This window comes from Myotis myotis, unplaced genomic scaffold, assembly GCF_014108235.1.
Source record: "Myotis myotis isolate mMyoMyo1 unplaced genomic scaffold, mMyoMyo1.p scaffold_m19_p_29, whole genome shotgun sequence".
Classification (NCBI taxonomy): Eukaryota; Metazoa; Chordata; class Mammalia; order Chiroptera; family Vespertilionidae; genus Myotis; species Myotis myotis.
The window spans coordinates 2,236,714-2,260,612 of NW_023416334.1; the positions used below are offsets into that span (position 1 = coordinate 2,236,714).

A 23,899-nucleotide genomic window follows, 5' to 3' on the forward strand; every position below is an offset into this window, starting at 1 on the left:
GGCACATGCCCTTGGCCGGAGTCGAACCTGGGACCTTTCAGTCCACAGGCTGATGCTCGATCCACTGAGCCAAACCAGCTAGGGCTGGTTTTTGTTTTTTAAAATACCTTCGTAGTAAACAGTTTTTTTCCAACTACATCCTCTGGGCTGTTGTAATTTATAATAAATGGATATGGTCTCTGTCCCTATTCCTGCCCCAGATTTCCTAAGTGATGAGAGTGACTAAGGCATCTTGTTAATGTTAATGGTAAGGGTTTTCGGACAGGGCCCGAGGATGAGGGATGGGAGACGGTTGCCAAGGAAACCAGCCCCACCCCCTTTCCCTGCTCTGTGCCTGTGCACCTCCCATCTGGCTGCCCCCGAGTTACATTTTTTAATCAACTGGTCATCCAGTCAGTAAAGTATCCCTGCGAGTGAGTCCCTGGGCCACTCTGACAAGTTAATTGGCCTGCGGAGGGGTCATTGGAACCTCCCATCTGTGCTGGTTGGTCAGGTGACACCTGGACTTGTGTTCAGAGCCTGAAGTTGCCCGGGGGGGGGGGGGGGGTGGCGTCTCTTGTGGGACCCAGTCCCTAACCTGTGGGAGCTGATGCTGTGTCCAGGTGCATAGTCAGAACTCAGTTAAGTAGTGGGACATCAGCGGTGCCAGAAATGCTCGGTGGCCGGGAAGGAAACCTCAGAACTGGTGTCACATCTTACCCTCCGATCCCCATTTGCTGGTAAGCGCGTTCAGAGGCCACGAATCCCACCGGCTTCACACAAAAGGTCCCACACCGACCCGCCTCCCGGCTGTCGGAGACACCAGTGTATTGAGTGCCCACGGCCGGAAGGGCCTTCCAGGTGCCCGTGTTTCCACGGCTCGTCAGGCTGTGGGCCGTTCCCTCCTCGCCCGGGAACCCCGGACACGGTTGGAGAGCCAGTGGCATTACCTCGCCACGCTCTGCACCTGGTGCGTGACAGGTGCTAAACGCTCGCGAACAAAAGGCATTTGTGTCAGACAAGGGTGTAGGCTTGCCCTCCTGTGGGCTGGAGGCTGGGTGTGTGGGCGCTGCGAACAGGAGACTGATTCATAGCACGTTGGCCTTTAACACAGGGAGCTAGACTCTGCGTCCTTTTCTCTGTCCTTGATCAGCCATCCGGTTGGTGTGTGAGTGTTTATAGCCGCTGATGCTGAGGGACTGGCCATGGAGGCCGGCCTGCCTCTGCCCTCTGCCCTCTGCCCTCTGCCCTCGGTGGCGGTGTGTGTGCGGCTGAGACAGCAAGGAGCCCGCAGGTGTTCCCCGGGCTCAGAATTCAGGCCAATACTGAGTTCCTCCTGCAGCAAAGTGAGCTGGGCTGGCGCCCTCATGTCATCACTACAGGAAGAACGAGTTTCTCAAGCTCTCTGACAAGTGAAACGCCAGTGGGATGGGGGTTGGGGGAAGGTGGGGGAGAGGTTACGGACAGCCAGCCTCACTGCCGGTGGGGCGTGGGGCAGGCAACAGGCGTGGTCTCGGCCCACTGGCCCCTTTTCCAGAGCTTCGCGAAGGCTGCGGACAGACTGGGCCGAAGACGGGGCTAGGAAATGCATACTTTTTAATGTGATGGTGTTTGTTTTGCTTTGAAATGTCCAATTGGAAGCCGTTTGCATTATTGAGTAAGTGGCGATCCCAGGAGCCTCGCCTTCCAGTTGCGGGTAGAGAGAGAGAGCCATTTACCACAACACAATCTGCGCAAGTCAGACCTGTCGCCCGCGCTGGGCCCTCTGGGGGAGGGGCGGTGTGGTCTCGCACTGCCTCCGTGGAGCTTGGCTGTGCCGTGGGGCAGCCTCTCAGCGTCCGTCCTCAGCGCGCCGCTCGGCTAGTGCCTGGAGGCCAGGAGGCTGACCACGAGCCCAGCGGTCAGAGTGGCCGACGCGGCCCCCAGAGCAGCCCCGCGGCGGAGGGCCAGCTGCCTCCCCGACAGCCCGCTGGGAGGAGCCGGGAGCGCCAGGGCTGCGTCTGGAGTCCTGAAGTGGTCTGCGTGGCACCCGGGGCTCGAGAACATCGTCAGGGAGACGCCAGGGCAGGTGCCTGTGGCCACTGCGGAGCAAAGGGGAGCAGCTCAGCGACCCCAGGCCGGGGAGGGTGGAGGGGGGAGCCTGGCTGTGCCCATCTGCCTCAGGACCCGCTGACTGAGCTCAGCCCCCACGGGGGGGGGGGGGGTGCGGGGGGGCACCGGAGGGGACCTGCGGGGAAAGCGCTGTCAGCTGATTTTACGCACAGATAACGTTGCCACAGAGGTCAGGGACGGCGTGTCCGGGGCTGAGCCTGCCTTTGTCATGACAGGGCCCTCACAGTGGTTTCGAGTGCGTGTGACCTGCCTTGTGGATCATGCGCCCAGGCTGCGGTGCGGCCACTGTGCCAGCTGGGGCTCAGCATGGCCGGGGCAGGAGCCTGTGCCCTGAGCAGGGCCATCGTTCCACCACAGACACCGGGTGTAAACAGAGGTGCCCGCCTCCGGTGCGGTGCAGGGAGGTAGGTGGGCAGTGCCCGCTCCAGGTAGCGAGCCAGGCAGACCTGCCCCCGCCAACAGGACAGCCGTGGGCCAGGGTGCAGCCTTCTGCCCTGAGCGGAGGGGGCGCTATGACCGCCCTCTCGGGCCTCACCTCTTTCCTTTGCCAGTGGAGGGACAGCGAGGAGGAGACCTAGCTCCCAGCCCTGCTTCCCGGCTCACGGCCTCACACGGCGGAGGACACGTGTGTGAATGTGTCTTCTGGGGCTCAGACATCCTGTCCCACGGAGAGCCCTGGGCTTGCCTGGTTCCAGCCGCCCGACAGGGCAGCCGCTGGCCTTTGTGTCTGAGCCCAGCAGAAGCGCCTCCAGCATTACCTGCAGACCCGGCCCCTTCCTCGGGCCCGGCTCTGGGGGCCCCACTCTCAGGGTACTCGGTGCCCTGCTGCCGTAGCCCTGCGTACTTCTCAGCCTGCAGGAGAGAGCCTGTGGGTCAGCCTGCCAGCCCTCCAGCACCAGGAGCTGGACCCCAAATCAGGAGCTCCCACTTCCCCCCCACCCCGACCTCTGTGCTGGGACTGCGCTCTGCTTCCCTCCCTGCTCCAGCTGCCCCAGAGCGCAGCCCTGCAGAGAGGAGGGGGAGCGGACCGCGCAGGAGTGGTGGACCGGGTCCGGCTGACCGGTCAGGGCTTCTATGTCAACGGTGAAGATCCTGGCGGGGGTGCAGCGGTGCTGGTCTGGGTGCCGCCTCAGGCAGCCTCACGTCCTGCTGGGTAAGCCTCACCCACCTGCCTGCCTGCGGGGCGGCTCCCTGCCTGCCTGCGGGGCGGCAGGCCTCCCTGGCCGGCCTGTGGCACCGGCCGCTGAGGCCGCACACGCTCGGGGTGGGGCAGGCCTTAAATGGTGCTGCTTTACATCCGTGCTGCCATCGTCCTACATGCCAAGATGACTCGCTCCCCACACGAGGGCACAACCGCACCCCTGGGGTCCAGGGGCTTGGAGAGGACACCCTTCCTGCTCTGCCCGCGGGCTGGCCTGCACGCGACGGTGGACAGGATCTATGACGGCTCGCCCGGCGGGCGCACGCAGGCTCAGGCAGTTGCACTAGCCCTTTGCCTGGGGTTCGGCGGCCGGCTGGCCGAGGGGGCTTTCAGGGGTGCGCGTCTCTCTAATCGGAGCGTGAGCTGCTGCCATAGCCCCATCTGGGCTCCATCACAGGACAGAACAGGTGGGTCCGCTGAGGCCCCACGAAGCAGGTGCCGGGGCCGCTCCGGGGGGCATCACTTCACCGGGCTGGCCGGGCGAGCATGTCCCCAGGCCGGCGGCAGACTCACCTCCTCCGCAGCCAGCGCCCAGTCCATCCGCGCAGTGTAGGCGGCTAAGGCAGCCGCGGCCAGCACACCGCAGACCAGCATGCCCAGCCAGAGGCCTGTGGGCACAGTGACAATGGGCACGTGTCCAGCGCCCGCCCCGCCCTCTCCCTCCTCCTCCCCACATACCCATGGTTCTCATTCTGACCACAAAGGCCAGAACGATGCCCAGTGGGAGGCCGATGGCGTAGTAGGCGATGGCATTCACCAAGGCTCCGAAGGCCTGCCGGCCGGTTCCTCTCAGGACTCCACCGTAGACACACTGGGCGGGAGCAGAGGGGCGGTGAGCAGGGACGGGGCGGAGGTGGCAGGCAGCAGGCACTTGCCAGGCGGTTTACTGAGCTCTCACTGGTGGTGCTCTCAGCCCCCTTTCCTCTGCGGAGACGGAGCCCGGGAGCCCAGGTCACGCCCCGTGTGGCACAGCGGCTGGGTCTCGGGCACAGCTCAGGGCCCGCCTTCGCCTCCACGCCTCATCGCCGCCTAGAAAGGGCTGTAAAACCCGAGACTGCCCGCCAGCTGGCCCGGAGATGGGCCTAACACTCATTCGGAGATGTGAGGTGTTCCTATTCTTGCCGTAGCAAGTCACTGCAAACTTAGAGTTAAAAACAAGACACTATTGCTTTGTAGTTGGGATTGGAAGCCTGATGGGTCTCACCACGCTGAAGTCAAGCCTGCTGCCTTCTGGGCCAGAGACAACGTCTCCGCCTTTCCCAGCTCCGGGAGCTACCTGCACCCTGGGCTCCGCCGCTCAGGCCACAGTGGCGTCGCTCCCCCTCGCTTCCCTCGTCTCCTTCTCTGGCTCGCCGCCTCCCCTTGCGTGAGGCCCCCGGGATGACGCTGGGATCTGGATAATCCAGGATCGTCTCCCCACCCAAGACCCTCGACATCGGAAAATTCCCAGGTCCCAGGATGAGCACGTGATACTCCTACGGGCCGGGCCGTCATTCTGCCCTCCGCCTGCAAGCGAAGGTGTGTGCTGTCCACATGAGGCAGGCAGCCGTGCCCGCTCCGGGGAGTACGGCTCCTGCTTTACTTCCTGGCCTCGTCCTCCCGAGGGACCCGGAGCTAATGAGCTGAGGAAGCGCAGGCACCGCTCACGCTGGTCAGCACTCAGTCGCTGGTGCTTGGTTATTTTTACTTTGTTAAGATGAGGGCTGTGGAGTATGTGGTGGCTGCTACACACTTGAGCAGAGAGGTCATGCCCTGGGGACAGGAGGTGCTGCCTCTTGAGCTTTGAAATATGTGCACACATTGCTCATTGTTATATATCAAGATATAGAAGATGATACTTTTGATTAAGAAAAAGACGTCTCCAAAATTATGCTCGATATGCTCTGGACCAGTATGTCTCAACCTGGGCGGTTTGCCTCCTGGAAGTGTTTGGCAATGGCTTTGATTGTCACAACTGGAGGCCGGGAGGGCGGGGGTGGGGGGGGGTGGGGGGGGGCGGGTGTGCTCCTGGCATCTAGTGGGTTGAGGCCAGGGATGCTGCTGAACATCCTCCAGTGCCCAGGGCAGCCCTCCTGCAACAAGGAATGGTCAGGAGGGCCAAGCTCGAGAGGCCTTCAGAACACAATGCCGTGGCAGGCAGTGCACAGGAGGACCGGCGGCTGCGGGTCTGCCTCGGAGAAGCAATGGGCTGGTGGACTCAGTAGCGAGCTCCAAGAGCTGAGATAGGCGGGAGAGCTGGCTCAGTTCTCCACGTACCCCACGGTGGCTGGAGGCTGAGCGTGTGTGGAGCAGAGGTGAGCAGACCCGTGCCACCCACACCTCCCAGACAGTGGAGCCTGGGCATGGACAGAAGAGACACAAGAGGACCCAGAAGGACGTCAACACTGAGCAGACTTACAAACAGCCTGAGTGTGCCCCAGCCCACACTTGGATCCTCCAGCAGGAAATGGGAGCCTTACCAATGGTCAGAGGTATCTGACCACAATTTCCAATCGGTGATTGGCTGGCCACTGAGCTATGCAAACAGGGAAGTGACCCTTAGGAAGCTAAGCTTAAAAATAAACAAGACACACACACGCACACAAAACTAAGCAGAGATATCAGCTGCAGGTTGTGGAGGCAGGATTCACAGAAATAGTGCAGGCAAGTTACTAAACAGAACAACAGGCCTTGGGGAGAAGTCACACATGACAAGCTCCAGGATGGGCCTATGCTAGGCCACAAAGCAGGTCACAGTACATTTTAAAATATTGAATTCATATAAAATATGTTCTCTGGCCATAACAGAGTGAAATTAGAGATGCCTACCAGAAAGAACCTGGAAACAACCCAAATATTGAGAAAGTAACACACTTCTAAACTCAGGAGTCAACAACTCACAAGAGGGATTTTAAATATTTTAAACTGAAGGAAAAGGAAAACAACATACCCAAGCCTGTTAGGTGCAGCGGAAGCAGTGCCTGCAGGGGGCTGTGTGGCTGTGAATGCCTAGGTCAGGAGAGAGGAGGAGCTCCGCCAATAGCCTAGCGTTCCACCCGCCGAAGCCAGTGAGGAGAGCAAACTGTTCCAAGGAGCAGAAGGTGGTGTGACCACGGTCAGCGTGAGGTCAACGGAACCAAACAGCCCACTTCCTTGATGAGATCCGCAAAACTGGCCAACACCAAGGAGTCGACGTTGGTAAATAAGACCAAGCAAATAGCAGAGTGAAGCCACAAGTTACCAAGATCAAGAATGAAAGAAGGGGCGTTGCTCCTGGCTATAAAGAAAGGATTATAAGGGAATACTATGAGCAACTTCATGCCAAAGAATTAGCTTAGTTGAAGTGAATACATTCTTAGAAAAACAAATTACCAAAACTAACTCAATAATAGAAGGGAAATATACCTATAACAAGTCAATAAGTTGAATTACTTTAAAATCTTCTGACAAAGCTCAGGCCCAGATGGTATCATTGGTGAATTCTATCAAATATTTAGAGGAGAAGCAATGCCAATCCTTCACAAACTCAAAAAGTGTAAGAGTAGAGAACACTTCCAAAATCCTTCTATGAGACCAATGTCACCCTCACACCAAAGCCAGGTCAGGATATTACAGGGAAAAGATAAAAATTACTGACGAGCACTGGCCGGGCGGCACAGCTGGTTGGCGCATTGTCCTACACAACAAAGGTTGCAGGTTTGATTCCCGGTCAGGGCACATGCCTCCGCTGCAGGTACGATCCCCAGTTGGAGCACGTATGGGAGGCAACTGATGGATTTTTTCTCTCACATTGATCTCTCTGTCTCTTCCTCTCTCTAAAAAAAAACAATAAAAACATATCCTTGGGTAAGGATTACAAGTATAATAAATAGAAAATTTAAAATTACAGGCGAATATTCCTCATGAATATAGATGTAAAATCTTTTAACGAAATATTAGCAAGCCAAATGCAGCAATATATAGAAAAGATATACACCATGATCTGGGGGCGGGGGGGGCGTCTATCCTAGGAATGCAAGGTACGACATTTGAAAATCAGATCATGTAATTATACCACATGAACAGAACAAAAACCATAGGATTATCCCAATAGATACAGAACAACATCCTTCAAACCCATGAGAAAATGTTTCAATGCAGTAGGAGTAGAAGGGCTCTTCCTTACCCTGGTAAAGGGTGTTTGTAAAAACCCTATAGGTAACATATTTGATGCTGAAAGACTGAATACTTCCCCCAGCATTGGGCACAAGGCACAGATGAAAGATCTTTCCACGTCTACTCAATATTGTCCTGAGATTCTAACCAGATGAAAAGGAAAAAGTAAAACTCTTTATTCACAGATGACACGATCCTATATGTAGGAAATCTTAAGGAATCCACATACGAAAAATGACTAAAATGAATTTAACCAGGTCACAGGATAAAAGATCAATAAACAAAATCCCTTCACTGTAAACTCTCCGTTGGCGATAGTTTGACTTCTTTCCTGCATGAAACCAAGAGCCCACAGTGAGTGGTGGACCCTTGGGCCCCCAACCCCGGGGTGCCTGCATCACAGCCACTTCGGGAAACAGTCTGGCAGTTTCTTAGAAATTCAAACATAAACTTATTATTCAACCAAACAATTCAAGTCCTAGGACTGTACCAAGAGAAATGAAACCATACGTTCACACAGAGACTTGTATGAGAATGTTCCCAGCAGCCTTAGTCATTATAGCCAAAACCAGAAACAACCCGGGAGCCCACTCCCTGGTGACTGGTAGGCAAAATGTGCTACTCCCGCACAATGGACTATTACTGGGTCACAAAAAGGAATGAAGTCCTGAAAAAGTACTACAACATGGATAAACCTCAAAACGTCACCCTAAGTTAAAAAGGCAGCCACAAAAGACGACCTATGTTCCATTTACATGAGCTGTTCATAAAAGGCAAAGTTCACACACATATGGAAAGCACCTCAGTGGGTGCCTGGGGCCGGCCAGGGGCGGGGATTGACTGTGAAACAGGCCCCCGGAAATTTGGGGGTGATGGACAGATTCTGAAACTGGATTACTGTGATGGTTGACAACTCTACATTTACTTAAAATCATTCAACTATTCACTGAAAGTGTGTGAATTTTATGGTATGTGATTATAATTCAATAAAAGTATAAAAACAAAAATAATGTCCATGGAAAACATAAATGAAGAACAATGTCAACATAGCCGGGAGGAAAGGCCCCTCGCAATTGCTAGTTGCAAAGTTGTGTACAAGTTCCCTGCGGTGAACGTGAGCGGAGAAGCGCTGCCTGGGAGGGAGGCAGGCCAACTCCCCGAAGCAGGGCTCTCCACCACTGCCAGCATCAGGAGGAGCACTGTGACCAGTACCCCTAACAGCACCTCTGACCCCCACAAGGTAGTTCCCCTTCATGGTCCATGATAAAAGCTACAGATAGGACGACAGAACACAGCCCGGAGGACGCGTGCTGCGGGGGCCGACGGTGCTATGTGTGTGCTCTCTGAACGCCCAGCCAGACTCAAAGGGAAGTCCCAGGGCGTAGCAGCGGGGCAGTGAGCGCTGGGCCCTGGGAACCCCCAACACCCCGCCCCCCTACCGCAAACCAGCTCTCCCGGGGTGGATTCCGGAGCTGGGCTCTGCGCTGCTGGGCTCGCCTAACTCAGTTGGCAAGGGGAGACACAGGGTTCCTACTCCTGCTTGGGAATGAGCCCGCAGTGCTCTCCTCTTCCACGCCGTGCTTTTTCAACCCCCCAGAGTTCAAATCTGTGCTCAATGGAACCTCCCTTTAGTGGGCAAAGGAGAGAAAATTCCAGTCCCTCTGCATTCGGGATTGACCCCCGCCCTCCCAGAGATGTCCCTTCGCACTGGCTACAGGTGTGGTTGCCGTCGAGCTCCTGGCCAGGCAGGGCCCAGGTCAGTGCCTGTGGCCCCGGCTCAGGGGAACGAGGACGGACAAAGATCTGTGCGCTTACGCTGGTGCAACTTTTCAGTTTTGCTCACCTGCATTCATCGTTTGGCTTGTTGGAGTTTCGGGAGGCAAGGGGGCCATTGTTTTGAATAAAAATAGACCTACTATGAGTAAATACTCTGGGCACTGACTGTACAGGTAGCCCTCTCCATGCAGCGATACATAGAGAGGCCCCGGGGAGGGCGGCACAGCGGTACTCACACAGATGGCCTCAAACAGCTGGAAGACGATGTAAATGGGCATGACCTTGTTCACCAGGGCGATGACCTCCCTGCAGGGGAAGCAGGAGCGAACCTTCGATGGGAGCACTGAGACAGGACTTATTCTGAGACCTCCCTCTCTTACACCTCCTCCCAACATGGTCACCCATGAAACCCAGCTCCCCTGGCCCGAGTCTCCATGTCTGTGGGTCTCTGGACAGGCAAGTGGCAGAGGCCAGGCCTGGGGGAACGGGCCCAGTGCTGGCGTCTCTCTGTGAGGGCAAAGCCAGGCTTGTGACAGCCCCTGTGACGTTTCCCAGAAGTCGGTGAAGAAAACCGATTACCTACTCATCATTGGTGAAGATATAACCCAGGTTGTTTTTCAGGAGGCTCAGCAGGGCGCCGATAACCAGCGAGGTGCCAACTGAAAGAGACGGAGGAAGAGCATTCGGCTAAACAGCCCATGGCGAGTCCAGCCGGTCGGCACAGGTCAGCCCAGCCCCCACACCAGGGCCTCACGTCCTGCATTAGAGCCAGTCACTGGGACTGGGACATTATTTTGCTGCCCTGTAGGAAGGACAACATATAAAATGCCTTTCCCGTGGTTCTCCAAGTGGGGTTCCTGGGCCAGCAGCATCAGGATTGCCTGGTCACGTGCTGGAAATGCCGATTCTCAGACCCCCATCTCTATCCTGCGAGCCAGCATCTGCCCGGGGAGGCCAGGGACCTGTGCTGTGGGCGGCCTCTAGGGAGTGGTGGGCAAACTGCGGCTCGGCAAACCGCGGCTCGCGAGACACATGCGGCTCTTTGGCCCCTTGAGTGTGGCTCTTCCACAAAATGCCGGCTCTTCCACAAAATACCGACTTTTGCACATGGGCCACGAAGTTTCAATCACGCTGTATGTGCGCGCCTGCACGTGGTATTTTGTGGAAGAGCCACCCTCAAGGGGCCAAAGAGCTGCATGTGGCTCGAGAGCCACGGTTTGCCGACCACGGCTCTAGGGGATCCAGTGCCACCTGAAGCCCGAGCACCCTGCTCTCCGCAGAGGAGCTGATCTGAACCTGTCGGCCCAGAGCCGAGCCCGGTGAGGACAGCAGGTTGGTTCCTTCTGAGGGCTGGCCTGGGCGGCCCCGCTCCTGGGGGTGCTGGAGGGCAAGCCTGCAGAGCTCCCTGGGCAGCCGGAGGGAAACGCCTGGGGAGGGTCACACTAAGGTGTGTGGTGGCAAGCTGCCCCCAGAAGGCCCGGAGCCCAGCAGAGGGGTGGGGAAGGAGTGCAGCAGGCTAGAGTGGGGCTGAGGTACCGTCCACGTATCAGCCAGGGCTGCTCTGGGCCCGACACAGGTGTAGCCGGTGGAATAGGCCTGGCCGCTCCATGGCAGCCCTGCCGCCAGCACCCAGGCCTCCCCGGCCCAGGCCCTTGGCCCCCCCAGCTTGCCAAGTCCCCCCACCTGTGCAGAGCACGCCTGAGACGGCGGATCGCTGGGCTTGCACGGTGTCTGCAGCTCCCAGGGACGTCCCTACTCGGACGCAGACAGAGATGCTGAGCCCCATGGGAATCTGGGATCAAGATAAGAAGGTGCTGTCAGTGGAGCCAGCCTGGGCCCTGGGATGGGGTGGCTGGCTGTGAAGCAGCCCCCCCGCCTCGGGCCGAGGAGGAGCAGCAAGGCTGGGTGGATCCCAGGCAGGCAGCGTGAGAAGAGCTGCTGCAAACAGGCGGTGGCCTCTGATGCTGGGCGATGGGGTGGGGATAGTGAGCCGGCAATCGCCGCCCCATCCACCCCATCAAACGTCACAGGCAGACGGGCCTTGCAGTCAAACTCACTGTGTTCCCCAAACTCATGAGAAAGTGCATGTTTAAATGGCCCTAAGTTGCCAGGAAAGCTCCCTGGAGGAAAAAAATGTTTCCGTAAAAACCATCTGTAAAAATAAGAATCACCTTATAAGTTAGTTTTGTAAGTGTAGGTTTTTATGACCCTTTGCTAAGCCTGCGGTCACAGCCTGCATGCCCAGGAGCCTGGCGGGTTCGCGCATGAGTGACACGGACAGCCATGTCTCTAGACTCTAGAGAAAGGAGGGACCCTGTCGGAGAAGAGGATCCCCCGGGACTCTGTCACCCAGTTCTCTCTAAGGCAGCGGTTCTCAACCTTGGGTCACGACCTCTTTGGTGGTCAAACGACCCTTTCACAGGGATCACCTAAGACCATCCTGCATATCAGATATTTACATTACGATTCATAACAGTAGCAACATTACAGTTATGAAGTAGCAACGAAAACAATTTTATGGTTGGGTCACAACATAAGGAACTGTATTTAAAGGGCCAGAAGGTTGAGAACCACTGCTTTAAGGGGTGCAGGGATATGGGCCCAATGCTAAATGGAAAATGCAGAAATCCAGATTAGGTGTAAAATCTCCTCATTTTAAAATGGTGTTAATTAGAAAAGAATTCTTCTACCACCAGGTGAGTTCAGTGTCAGCCCCAGGGTGGCTGGGGTTGTCTGTGTGTGAGTCTGGCAGAGCCTCGACCTGACGGGCATGGGGAGTCCGGGAGGGCCCCTTGGGACAGAGTGACAGCCTGCTCCCTCCTGTGCCGCCCCAGGACAATGGGGGTGCTGGTCGGGCAGAGGGCACTCACCATGTAGGTGACGGTAGCCACCTCGTAGATGACGGCCTGGGCAGAGAGATCCACCATGCTCAGCAGGCCTGCAGAGGGGAGGGGGCATGAGCAGGCCTGCAGAGGGGAGGGGGGATGAGTAGGCCTGCAGAGGGGAGGGGGGGTGAGCAGGCCTGCAGAGGGGAGGGGGGGTGAGCAGGCCTGCAGAGGGGAGGGGGGATGAGCAGGCCTGCAGAGGGGAGGGGGGGTGAGCAGGCCTGCAGAGGGGAGGGGGGATGAGCAGACCTGCAGAGGGGAGGGGGGGTGAGCAGGCCTGCAGAGGGGAGGGGGGGTGAGCAGGCCTGCAGAGGGGAGGGGGGGTGAGCAGGGGGAGGGGGGTGAGCAGGCCTGCAGAGGGGAGGGGGGATGAGCAGGCCTGCAGAGGGGAGGGGGGATGAGCAGGCCTGGGCCAGCCCGGAGGCCCTGGGCTGACGGGCACCCTCTGCTTTGGGGTAAGTGGCTTTGAAGGGCAAATTCACAACCAAACATGTCCTGCTGGGCCTCCAGCCTTCCAGGGAAGCCCTGCCCAGCCACGGAATTTCCTGCAGGCTGTTCCCGGGAGGGTTTGGCTTGCGAGCTGAATGCGAAGCATGTGGCCTGGTGTGCAAAGACAACTGGGCCACAACCCGCATGCCAGGAGCCTGGTGGGCTCGCACATGAGTGACAGACCAGGAACCCCAGCTGGGCAGCGGAGCAGCTCTGGACAGCGCTCTGTGCCGGGCCTGGCTTCCTGGCTGTCCATGGGGGAGGGCCGCCTGGAAGGTCCTGGGCGAGTGCAGCCCGGCCCGGCTCTCAGGCAGTTTGGACTCCGTGCTGAGTGCTCAGGGGAGAGCCACGCCGCCAGCCCACGCGCACTCGCGCACCATCCATTCCACCTCCCACTCGCTCGTGACTCGCCACCTGCACTGGGTGCCCACTCGGTGCCAGGGCAGTGCTGGCATCCACCACAGAAGGCCAGGCCTGCCCCCAGGAGCTCACAGACTGAGGGGAGACAGTGCACCACCGACCTGGCCTGGGCGACGGGCCAGCTACCTGTCAGGGAGGGGCTTCTGAGCTGGGTGAGCCGCCCACGGGGTCCCCCACCCCCACCCCTGCCCCCGCCCCCGCCCTTCCACATACCCATGAGGAAGCTGCCGATCTCGTAGGCCCACCACTCGATGCATATCATGAGCATGCTGGGGAGGGCCAGGGAGAAGAAGGGGCCCCAGTCCTGCAGGCACTGCACGGACCAGCCTAGGAGCAGAGGCCTGAGCTGAGCAGCCGCCCTGCGTGCCCCCTGCCAGGCCCCGACGGCCATGGGCTCTGCCCACGTGGCATCTTACACAGGGCCTGCGGCTGGCCCAGTGCTGGTGGGGGCTTGGAAAAGGGCGTGGAGACAGGGCACCCTCCACCTGGCCAGGGCCAGCGGGGGGGGGGGGGGGGGAGCCCCGGGTGCGGGCGGGTGTCCGCTCCATCTGTGATACCACAGGATCTAGGGCAAGTGCCCTGCCCTTCTGGGCTCTGCCTGCTCATCCGGAGATTTCCGTCCTTATCTTTGCCCTGCTTCCCAGAAGGGTCAGGGGAGGGCGGCATGACTGAGGCCAGAGGATGAGCCCTAGGGCCGTGCGGACATGGGAGGGGACACCCTGGCCTGGATGAGGCCCGGGCCTGAGCTGGGCCTGAAATGCCTGGAGACGGAGCCCGCAGGCTGCCGTCAGGTGTCAGGAGGCAGAAAGGCTCGGAACCGGGAGCCTGGGAGCGGACAGGCTTGGGTTCGAGGCCAGCCCCCACGTGCACCATCTTTGGCATTTTGGGGAAATCGCTTAGCCTCTCCGGGTCTGTTTCCTCCGTGTAAAGGGAATGGGAATAATAAGGGCCCGTAGCCGGATCAGGAGTGCAGCCGCCGGGCTGACACCGAGAATTTTGCCTGTGGCTATTACTCCTGAGTGAGACCCAGGGGCCAGTGGAAGGCTCCCTTCGCCTGACTCCTGCGGGGCTCTGCACCGTGGGCATGGGGTGAGGGGACCCCAGGACTTCAGGGTGGGAGTCCTGAGGGGTAGAGCAAGGCCCTGAAGGGAAATAGAAGCAGGTCGGGGATGGGGCTCCTCCAATGGGGCTCCAGCCGGCCCTCTGCCCGCCCAAGCAGTGCCCTGGGCCGCACAGGGGCTGAAGCAGGTGGCCCACCTGCCCACGTCTCCCGATGCAGCTTCCTCAGCACGATGTAGAGCAGCAGGAATACCGTCTGCACGAACTGGGAGAGGGTGTTGGCGTAGGCAGAGCCCCTGGGGGAGACGGCAGGGCCGGGCTGAGGCCAGCATGGCAGAGGCAGGCAGGGCTCGCTCAGGCCACCGGGACCCGCCTCGCCCTGTCTCTTTGTTGGGGCGTCCCCATCAAATTCCTCATGACCCCCCCACTTCTGGACGGTGCGAGCAGCCTCCACAGTCTTTGTCGTGGGTGAAGCAAGGATGACAACTGACCTGCCCCAGGGAGGGTGGGCACTGGGTGCGCATGTCTCCGACAGGCCCCCGAAGCCCAGCGGCCTCACCTGACCCCCAGGCTCAGCACCAAAACCAGGACGTAGTTGGCCAAGGCGTTGATGAGGTTGCCCACGAGGCCGCTGAGGACTTGGGGCCAGACGATCCCCTGGAATAAAGGAAAACCGGCCTGGCCTTGCTATGGGCTGGGCAGGACCCGGCGTGGGGGCACATGTAGGGGTGCAGAGAGGCTGGAGATTGGGCTCCCCACGGGCCCCGTACCCGAGATCAGGGCGCGCAGACTCAGACTCGGACACAGAGGGAGAGAGCCCCCGCCCCCGGGCCTGGGCAGAGCGCTAGCCACCCTCCAGCCAGGGACTTGTACCTGGTTTTGCAGGTATTTTGCCAGCAGGCTGTAAAGAAAAATCACCTGCATAAAATAAACACACCCACAGGTAAACAACCACCAAACCATGACCAGGTGAACGTTAACAGGGATTTCTTAGGGATCTGAGTTTGGGGCAATTACTTCGCCAAACTATGTGGGGGCCCCACAGGTAAGCTTCACCTGGGTGCATGCTCTGGCCCCGCCCATGGGAGAGGCCTGGGCCTCGGCCTCGGGTGACAAGCCGGCAGGGAATGTGGCTCTGAGAGCGCAGGCAGCAGGCGCCTGCCAAGGCCAAGGGCTGGCGGGTGCTGGCAGCCACCCCAGGCCTCCCACCCGCTTAGGAAGGCTGCCCAGTGGCCTGGTTCAGGACACACCAGATCCTGAATCCACAGGCGTGGCCACCTGGCATCTGGCTCTGGTTGCTGGAGACAAGAATCTGGAGGGAGTGGTGGGAGCTGAGCAAGGCTGGCCGCACCAGCAGCCTCGCTGAGCAGGTTTAAGGCCCCGTGAAGGGCAGGGCCTTTTTTCTCTGTGGAGCACAGGGGTCCGGGGCGTGTGTGTGTGCGTGTGTGTGTGTGTGTGTGCGTGTGTGTGTGTGTGTGTGTGTGTGTGTGTGTGTGTTGTCTGTGCTCTCTCTGTCCTCTGTCAAAGTCTGGCCGGGCCTGTGCCGTGTGCCCCCTCCCTTCCTTTAGCCTCTCCTCGTTGGATGTAGCACAGGGTCCCGAGCGTGGAGCTGGAACTGCACTGCGTGCGTTCAAAGACTGGCTCTCCCACTCAGGAGCCGTGTGATTCTCGGCATTACCGGCCTTTGCCTGTTTCCTCACCGGCCTGGGATCCCTAATGTGCATGCACACGCATAAGCAAGGTGATTACACAACGGTATTCGCATATTCAAGCACTCCAAATGCTAGGTAAGCATTATGTAAGTCTTATTATTGCTCACTAAACTTCGCAGCTGCGTCTTGTGGGAGGGACTTGCTTTACCTAACTCGGGAGTGTCCCTGGGATAACTCTGTGGGGTGCGTTCCCCTGCGCTGGCACATGGCCCTGTGGGACAAAATACCATCCTCCTGGTCTGAAGAGCAAAGCCCGGTATCTAGGGAAACCAGCCGTTCCACGTGGTTTCCATGATGCAAAGAAACCCGGAGCTGGCCGGGCCGGCCCAGGTCGTGCCACTGGCCTTTCAGGGTGGGGGCCGGGTTCGCCCTGCCAGGCCTGGGCGCCTGTAAAGCACTCGGAAGCCCGGTGGCCCATTCCTTCCCCGCTTTCTCCTCAAGAACATCGCCCCCTGGTGCCATGGAGGATAAAGGGGCCTGAGAGACAGGAAGACAACTCCAGCTGGCAAGGCCAACCCTGACACAGAGCTGCCAGGGAGTGACGTGTGTCACTGAGCTTCAACCCACTGAGCGTGGCCGTGGATTCCAGCGCAGTCTCTGAGGACACGCTGCCTATTTAGCTCTCAGTAAGTTCACGGAGAAGAAAGAAGGGAATAGTCAATAAGGAGTCTTAGAAAAAGTTTGTTAAATAGATTAAAGTCTTACATGTAAAAATGAAAACCATGAAGGGGTTCAAAGAGAATGTACACAAATGTTTAAATAATCTTGATATAGGTTAAGTGTTTTTAAGCTCATCAAATACAGACACTATAAGGAATAGGATGTATCGATCTGTTCCGTATACATTAAAAATTCTTTAAGTGGCCCTGGCCAGTTTTGCTAAGTGGATAGAGCATCGGCCTGCGGACTGAAGGGTCCCCGGTTCGATTCTAGTCAAGGGCACATGCTCAGGTTTCAGGCTCAATCCCCCGGTGGGGGGTGTGCAGGAGGCAGATGATCAATGATTCTCTCTCATCATTGATGTTTCTATCTCTCTCTCCATCTTCCTTCCTCTCTGAAATCAATAAAAATATATTTTAAAAAATTCTTTAAGTCAAATATATCAAAAAATTGAAAGGCAAGTGACAAACTGAAAAGTGCAACATATGTGTCAAAGGGTTAAGCTATTATTTAACAAATTATTATAATTAGAAAAAGATTAACCCATTATAATAAGCAATTCACAGAAGAAAAACAAATGATCAGCCCGGCTGGCGTGGCTCAGTGGTTGAGCATCCACCTATGAACCAGGAGGTTGCGGCTCAATTCCCAGTCAGGGCACAGGCCCGGGTTGGGTGCAGGCCTGCAGGAGGCAACCGATCAATGATTCTCTCTCATCATTAATGTTTCTCTCTCTCCCCCCCCTCTCCCTTCCTTCTTGGAATCAATAAAAATATATTTTTTAAAAAAGAAAAACAAATGATCGATAAATCCATGAAAAAATGTTTCATTTCATTGACAATAAAATACATGTTAAAACAATTTATTTCTAATTGGAAAAAATTAATAATACTCTGCTGATGAGAGTGTTGTGAGTGGGAGTAGAAATGCTACAAATTGGTATCAAAAGCTGTTGGCGGAGTAACTCCAATTCTACTAATGCATCTTAAGGAAATCATTACAAGTGTTCACTAAGTTTTTCTATAAGAATGTTTATCAAATCTTATTTATAATAATGAATATAGGGAGCAACCCAAATACCTAACATATAGGGATTGGTTAAAAAATTGTGGCACAATGAGGTACTATGTTGCCTTTGAAATGGGTGTGAAGGAAGCTGTTTAATCATATAAAGGGACTAATGACATATTTGAAAGGGAAAGAGCAGGTTATAACACAATATACACACACTGGCCTCATTTCAAACTGCATATGTGTATGTGGGTGTGAAACCACGCATCCGTGAGTAGAAATAGTCCTGGAAAGAGAACCTACGTTCTCTCTGGATGGTAGGATTATAGGTGATTTGAGATTTTTCTTCCCCAGGCTTTCTACAGTAAATGGTTTCCTAATCAGAAAAACATGTTCGGTTATTTTTAAAAGTTCAATCTGCATGGACCAGAAGGGGAACTTCTCTCGGACCCCTGCCAGCATCCTCACTGCAGTGGGAAGTCGCTGCAGGCTGATGCCTCCCAGCAGACCGGGTGAAAAGGCGAAAAGCCCGAATTTGGGAGAGAGGACGCCCACCGCCTCCAGGCTCGGCACTCACCGGAAGTGCGGGCATGAAAATCAGCACGTATTCATGGGTGAGCCTACAAGAGAACAGAAGCTCCAGAGCCGGCAGGCTGTGCCCTCCTCAGCCGGGGCACCCTGGGAACCCCGGGTTTTCAGAGAGCTCTCCCAGGCCCTGCAGGTATCAGCCAAGACCAGTGGGTGCTGCCAGAGGAGGAACCCAAGGACCAGCCACAGGGGCCTCGGGGCCAGGGGACTTGCATTTGGAGTCACGTGTGGCTTGTAAGGGGGTAAAAAAAGTTCTCTGATCAAGAACTAGCACATGAGTGCACATACTATAAAGTGAACAAGGCACTCCATGAGGGGACGTTTCTAAAATTAATGATAAACGGTGTAGTTCATCAGAAATTGGTTCAGTCCTCTTTCTCCTTTTTGGAATATGGGGTAGTGCACACTTCATTTCTTTTTTTTAATCCTCACTGAGGATATTTCTCCATTGATTTTTAGAAAGAGGGGAAAATCGATGTGAGAGAAACATTGCTTGGTTGCCTCCTCACGGGCCCTTGAGCAGAATAGAACCCGGGGCCCTTCGGTCCACAGGCCGACGCTCTATCCACTGAGCAAACCCGCTAGGGCCCCACTTGTTTCTTCAAAAAGCATCTGTGCCGTTCCAGCTGGTGCTGGGACACAAATGCAAACAACATGCAAATCCCTTATTGGCCTCTCCTCCCAGATGAAAACCTGCCGTTTGTCTGCCCCCTGCTGGTCGCAGGCAGAGCAGCATGCGGTGCGGAAGACTCCCCAGCCCTAACCTGGACCCCGCCCAAGCGGCACCTGTGTGTTTCTGACCGGGAAGCGGGGCGCCGGGAGGTGGGGGGGGGGCTCCTTTAGGGTCCCCTGCGCGGCCCCTTACCTGGACACGGCCGGGTCCTGCCGGAGCAGCAGCAGCAGGTGCTGGGTGTTGAGGAAGAGCGCCCAGCAGGGGAAGCAGCAGAGCAGCAGGATGAGCGCGCCCCGCTGCAGGATGACCCCCACGTGCTTCTTGTTGGGGCTGCCGAAGCTCTGCAACACGGCGCCGGCTCAGCGCCCGGCCGACCCGGCCTCAGGGGCACCCAGCGCCCGCAGCAACCCCCGGCCTCGGGGGCACCCAGCGCCCGCAGCGACGCCCGGCCTCGGGGGCACCCAGCGCCCGCAGCGACGCCGGGACTCGGGGGCACCCAGCGCCCGCAGCGACGCCCGGACTCGGGGGCACCCAGCGCCCGCAGCGACGCCCGGCCTCGGGGGCACCCAGCGCCCGCAGCGACGCCCGGCCTCGGGGGCACCCAGCGCCCGCAGCGACGCCCGGCCTCGGGGGCACCCAGCGCCCGCAGCGACGCCCGGCCTCGGGGGCAGACGCCGGCTGTCAGGGCCCAGGCCTCTCAGAGCTGTTCACAGAGCACCGCCCCGGTCTCGCCCCCCCCCCCCCCCCCCCACGCTGCCCCAGCCCTTCCCGAGCGCTATTTCCCCTCGCGGCCCAGGCCGGGGGCTGGAGAGCATTCGCCAAGTCACCTGCTAGTAAGTGGCAGCAGGGCCCAACCCAGGTCCCCAGGTCCACCCAAAGCCCAGAACTCGGGTCCCCGAGGCTGGGCGCCCTCAAAATCTGACACACGAGCAGGGACCCTCTCCACCCCTTCCTGCCAGGCTCGCTGACCGGCCCGGCTTCGGGGAGGTCTGTGCTCCTGGCAGCACTCGGTCCTTAGGCAGCAGGTGGGGGGAGGCAGCTGCCCCACCGGGTCTGCTTGACAGGCTCCCACTCCAGGGATTACCGAGGAGCCTTTGGGGGTCCCCACCCCGCTTTGGGCAGCGTGGAGGGACGGCTCTGCCCTGCCCGGCTCCCGGAGGCCGCCTACCTGGGACATCAAGGTGTCGCACGCCGAGGAAAAACCCAGGCCCACGGAGACTCCGCAGACATTGATGAACTGGTGCCGACGGGGACAGGCTGGTCAGGCGCTGCCCGAGGAGGGCCGCCTCCGGGCAAGGCCGCCCAGCAGCAGCTGAGACCCCTCCCGGCGGCCTGCCCGCAGGCTGTGTGCCATCTGGTGAGGGGCCCGTCCCCGCTGGGATGCAGCTGTCAGCCCCTGTGCTGGGTCTTTGGGGGGGCGGGGGGGGAGGGGGCAGGGGGCGTCCCTGAGTCCTGCCTGTACTCACGGCCACGGAGAGGGTCACCGAGGCCAGCTCCACTCTGCCCAGATGCCCACAGAACACCGAGCTCACGACATAGATCATGAAGGACAGCACCTGGAACAGGAACTGGACAGGGCAGCCTGGGTCAGGGGCGCCCGGCACAGCCCCGCGATCACCAGGGACCCGCAGAGTCCCTGAGCCCCGGCACAGCCCACACCCGGGAAGCTGTGTGCTGAGCCGGCCCAGCAGCCAGGGCTGGAGCCAGGAGGCAGCGCTGCTCCCGCTGTGCCCTCCACAGCTGTGTGGACCCCCGGCTGCAGGTTTATTGCCTAAACGTGCAGCCATGAGACACCGGGCAGGAGCCCGGGACTAACGCAAGCATTCGCCACTGCTGCCCATGCCATGGAACCATTGGCCAGGCCACATATAAACAAAAAGAGGAGGAATAAAATCCATCCAAATCTTAGCAATGGCCCTGGCCAGTGTGCTCAGTGGTTAGAGAGTCCACTTGCTCACCAAAGGGTTTCGGGTTCAATTCCAATCAAGGGCATGTACCTGGGTTGCAAGTTCGATCACCAGCCTGGTCGTGGTGCGTGTAGGAGGCAAGCAATCGATGTGTCTCTGTCACATTCAATGTTTCTCTCTCTCCCCTTACCCCCTCCTCTCCACTCTCTCTGAAAATCAATGGAAAAAATATCCTCAGGTGAGAATAAAAAAACAGTCTTAGCAATGACTATGTCCAGGTGGTGGGATTAAAGATGACTTTCTTTCTTCTTTATAACTTTTTTTTTTGTCTGAAACTTTTACAAGGAACACATATCAATTAGTTTTTGTGATAAAAAAAAAAATGTATCTGAAGACAGTTTCCTTTGTCAATAAAAAGGGCAGCGCCCGGCTGGTGTGGCTCAGTGGTTGAGTGTTGACCCATGAACCACAAGGTCACAGTTGGATTCCCGGTCAGGGCACATGCCCGGGCTGTGGGCTCGGTCCCTGGTAGCGGGCGTGCAGGAGGCAGACAATCAGTGATTCTCTCTCATCATGATATTTCTATCTCTCTCTCCCTTTCCCTTTCTCTCTGAAATCAATAAAATATGTAAATAAATAAATACATACATGAAAAGGGCAGCGGGCCCCCTTCCCCTGCACACACCTCTCAGGGGAGGCCTGTGGCTCCTGCATCAGTGGCTCTCACTTGTCACCGTGAGACCTCCCGCCCCCACCTGCCTGTGGGTTTCCGAAGGAGGACAGGAGGTCCCTGCTGAGCGTGGCCAGGCCCCACCTCTACCCCCGGCACCGTCCAGGGACTGCCGTCCGCGGTCACCTGCTCTGGGCGGCAGCCCCTGGTGCAGTCTGAAGGTGGCCAACGGGGGGAGTTTCTGGGGAAGGGTCGTGGGCAACCCCTGGCATACCCAGGTCATGCCTGGAGCAGCTGGCCCCGCCCGCCCCGCATGCCACCTCCTTACCAGGGGTCCAGACAGGACGAAGAGCCTCCACGCCTCAGCCCGAAAGCCCACGGGGACCAGCTTGCCGAGGGCAGGGCCGCAGCCCCCGCGCTCCGGGCGCACTGCGTCCTGGAGGCTGTCCATTCGAGCCCTGGCTGCTGGCTGGGCTCCCGCGCTGAGCACCCCCTTGGCCAGCCTCACTGGGCAGCCGAGTCACCTTGCAGCCTGGCTAATGAGTAAGGAGAGGGAGGAGGGCTGCCTTGAAGACCAGCTGTGGGGTAAGCCTCGCCTCCTGGGCAGCCCACTGGCCCTGGCCCCAGGCCAGGAAAGGGCAGTACAGAGCCCTGGCCGCCTGGGAGGCACCTGGGCTGACGCCTGTGGGGGCCTCGTGTCTGCTCTCCCCCCCGGGTCAGCTGCGAAACCTCGGAGGGGGGGCTTGGGGGCAGAGCAGGGGTGTGCTGGGCGAGGGGGGGCGGGGACCCTGGGAGCCTCACATGTTGGTGTGGTCGTGCCCAGATGGCACCCATTTCACAGATGAAGAAATGGAGACAGAGAGCCAGGCGGCAGAGCCCAGGCTCCAACCAGGTGGGCTGCCTCAAGAACCCTGCCCTGAGGAGGGAGGGTCAGGTGGGAGCCTGGGGTGGGGGCTGGAGCTAGGATCCCTGGGCAGAGACCCCTCGCCCTCCCTCTGCCCCCACCCCGTAGGGTGGCAGCCCTGAGAGCCAGGGGCCCCTGCCTGGGCAGCCAGCCCCCTGTGCTCGGCGTCTGCTTTGCTCAGTGAAGCAGTCACTGGGCCTCCTGCCAGGCTCCTTCTGCCCCCTGGTCTACAGTCTCTTCCCGTCTAAGAGGGTTGGTGCGCCCCCAGGACAAGCAGGCAGCCCACACTGGGGAGGCTCGCAACTGCCCCTCACCAGGCTCCGGCCTGGATGGGGCTTTGAAGTGTGGGCTGACCCAGGAGAGGAATGAGTGAGGGGCCCACAGGACTGGCAGGCAGGACAGCTGTCCTGGGGGCGGCGAGGCTCCAGACCCCCAGACACCCAGCCGGGGAGCTGCATGGAGGGAGGAATCAGGACACAAACAGGAGATGCTCATCACTCCCTCCCGTGGTGGCCGCCGTCTGAAAGGGTGACTGAGCCGTCACCATGGGACCTGAGCCGGGGTCCCTGTCACGTGAAGGGCCGGAGGCTGGCAGTGGTGCCTCCTGTCAGCTGGCACTGCCACGTGGGGACGTGCGTCTCCTCCCCGGACCCTCTGTGCAGCCCGGGCCTCCGAGCCGGCCTGGCCGGAGAGGAGCCACTCCAGGCGCCGCGGAAGCTGCATCCGGACTGTCGGCCAGAGCTCCGTGCGGCCAGCCCGGCCTCCTGCGGCCTCGGGGCCGTCACAGACACGCTCCATCCTCCGGCTCCACGCCTTGGCCCTGAGAAGGGCAGAGAGAGAGTTGCCCGCCTCCTGGGAGGCGCCAAGGACTCACCGTGAGGACTCAGAGCTACAAAGTCCTGGTCAGGGGGCGGGGAGGGCAAGGGGGGCAGGAAGTCACTGCAAGCCCCCTGCACACCTTGGAGTTAGGGAGACTTCCAACCCAAAGAGGGAGCCTGCTGGTAGCTGGTACCCATGCCTGGCAGCTCCCCATGCCCCCGACCAGCGCGGCGCAGGGACGGCCCTGCGGGCAGCTGACTGCCACGTCCGCCCGGCGCAGTGGAGCCAGGCCTCTGGTTCCTGGTTATTTGTTAACTGTTAGCTCCGTACCCTCGGTTACACTTCACCAACCCGGAGCCGTAGGTGTGCCCTCGGGCTCCCTGAGCCCCCCATCTCGGCCCCCCATCTCGCCCCCGCCCCCCCCCCCCCCCCGCCCGCCCCGGCCCAGGCCTGCTGATTTCTGGGTTTCAAAGCCAGAAAATGCCCTGAGGTTAGAAAACAGTGGCTCGGGCCTTCTGGAGGGCGTGTGGCTGGGCGGCGCTCCGGGTGGCGGGCACCCTCTGCTTCAGCCCGTCCTCCCGGGAGGGGCCTGTGCCAGGAAGTCGCCTCAGTTAACCTGCCGGGTGACCACGCACTTTGGCCGGGCCGGACATGGGGCGACGTCACTGCGATCCTCCTGGTGGCCTCGAGGTTTCCATGCTGAAACCTCGTTACCTTCTCTGTACCCAGTTTCTAAGCCGCCAGTCATCTTGCTGGAGTTTTCATTGGCTGACCACTGCTACCGACTGGTCATAAATACTCCCCACTGAGTTTGTCTCTACTTTGTAGAAGACTAATCCTTACTCGCTCTTTTTTTTTTTTAATATATTTTATTGATTTTTTTACAGAGAGGAAGGGGGA

The 23,899-nt window shown here is 58.6% G+C and overlaps 1 protein-coding gene and 1 long non-coding RNA gene across 6 annotated transcripts; one reads left to right on the forward strand and one right to left on the reverse strand.

The window, feature by feature from the left end:
- Positions 1-1,558: 1,558 nt before the first annotated feature.
- On the reverse strand, positions 1,559-21,742 carry SLC47A2 (solute carrier family 47 member 2). Of its 4 annotated transcripts, none has more exons than XM_036296402.1 (17): positions 21,605-21,742; positions 20,166-20,267; positions 19,868-19,936; positions 18,892-19,040; positions 18,016-18,058; positions 14,929-14,956; positions 14,547-14,712; positions 14,254-14,351; positions 13,210-13,323; positions 12,073-12,140; positions 10,886-10,994; positions 9,786-9,861; positions 9,439-9,508; positions 3,971-4,103; positions 3,806-3,900; positions 2,850-2,943; positions 1,559-2,060 (listed from the first exon to the last, which is right to left on the reverse strand). In XM_036296402.1, the coding sequence occupies exons 1-17, from the start codon at positions 21,725-21,727 to the stop codon at positions 1,840-1,842; spliced, it is 1,758 nt and encodes a 585-aa protein (XP_036152295.1). In that variant the 5' UTR covers positions 21,728-21,742; the 3' UTR covers positions 1,559-1,839. The 4 variants fall into 4 exon arrangements, with proteins under 4 accessions (XP_036152295.1, XP_036152297.1, XP_036152296.1 ...); XM_036296403.1 differs by having other exon boundaries at positions 1,840-2,060; positions 14,615-14,712; positions 14,929-14,973; positions 21,605-21,727; XM_036296404.1 differs by lacking the exon at positions 10,886-10,994 and having other exon boundaries at positions 14,615-14,712.
- Positions 12,464-18,386, forward strand: LOC118649392. 2 transcript variants are annotated; one of them, XR_004965640.1, is made up of 4 exons: positions 12,464-13,148; positions 15,624-15,842; positions 16,209-16,393; positions 17,793-18,386. It is a non-coding gene; the product is annotated as an uncharacterized LOC118649392 (long non-coding RNA). The 2 variants fall into 2 exon arrangements; XR_004965639.1 differs by having other exon boundaries at positions 12,465-13,148; positions 17,850-18,386.
- Positions 21,743-23,899: the final 2,157 nt, after the last annotated feature.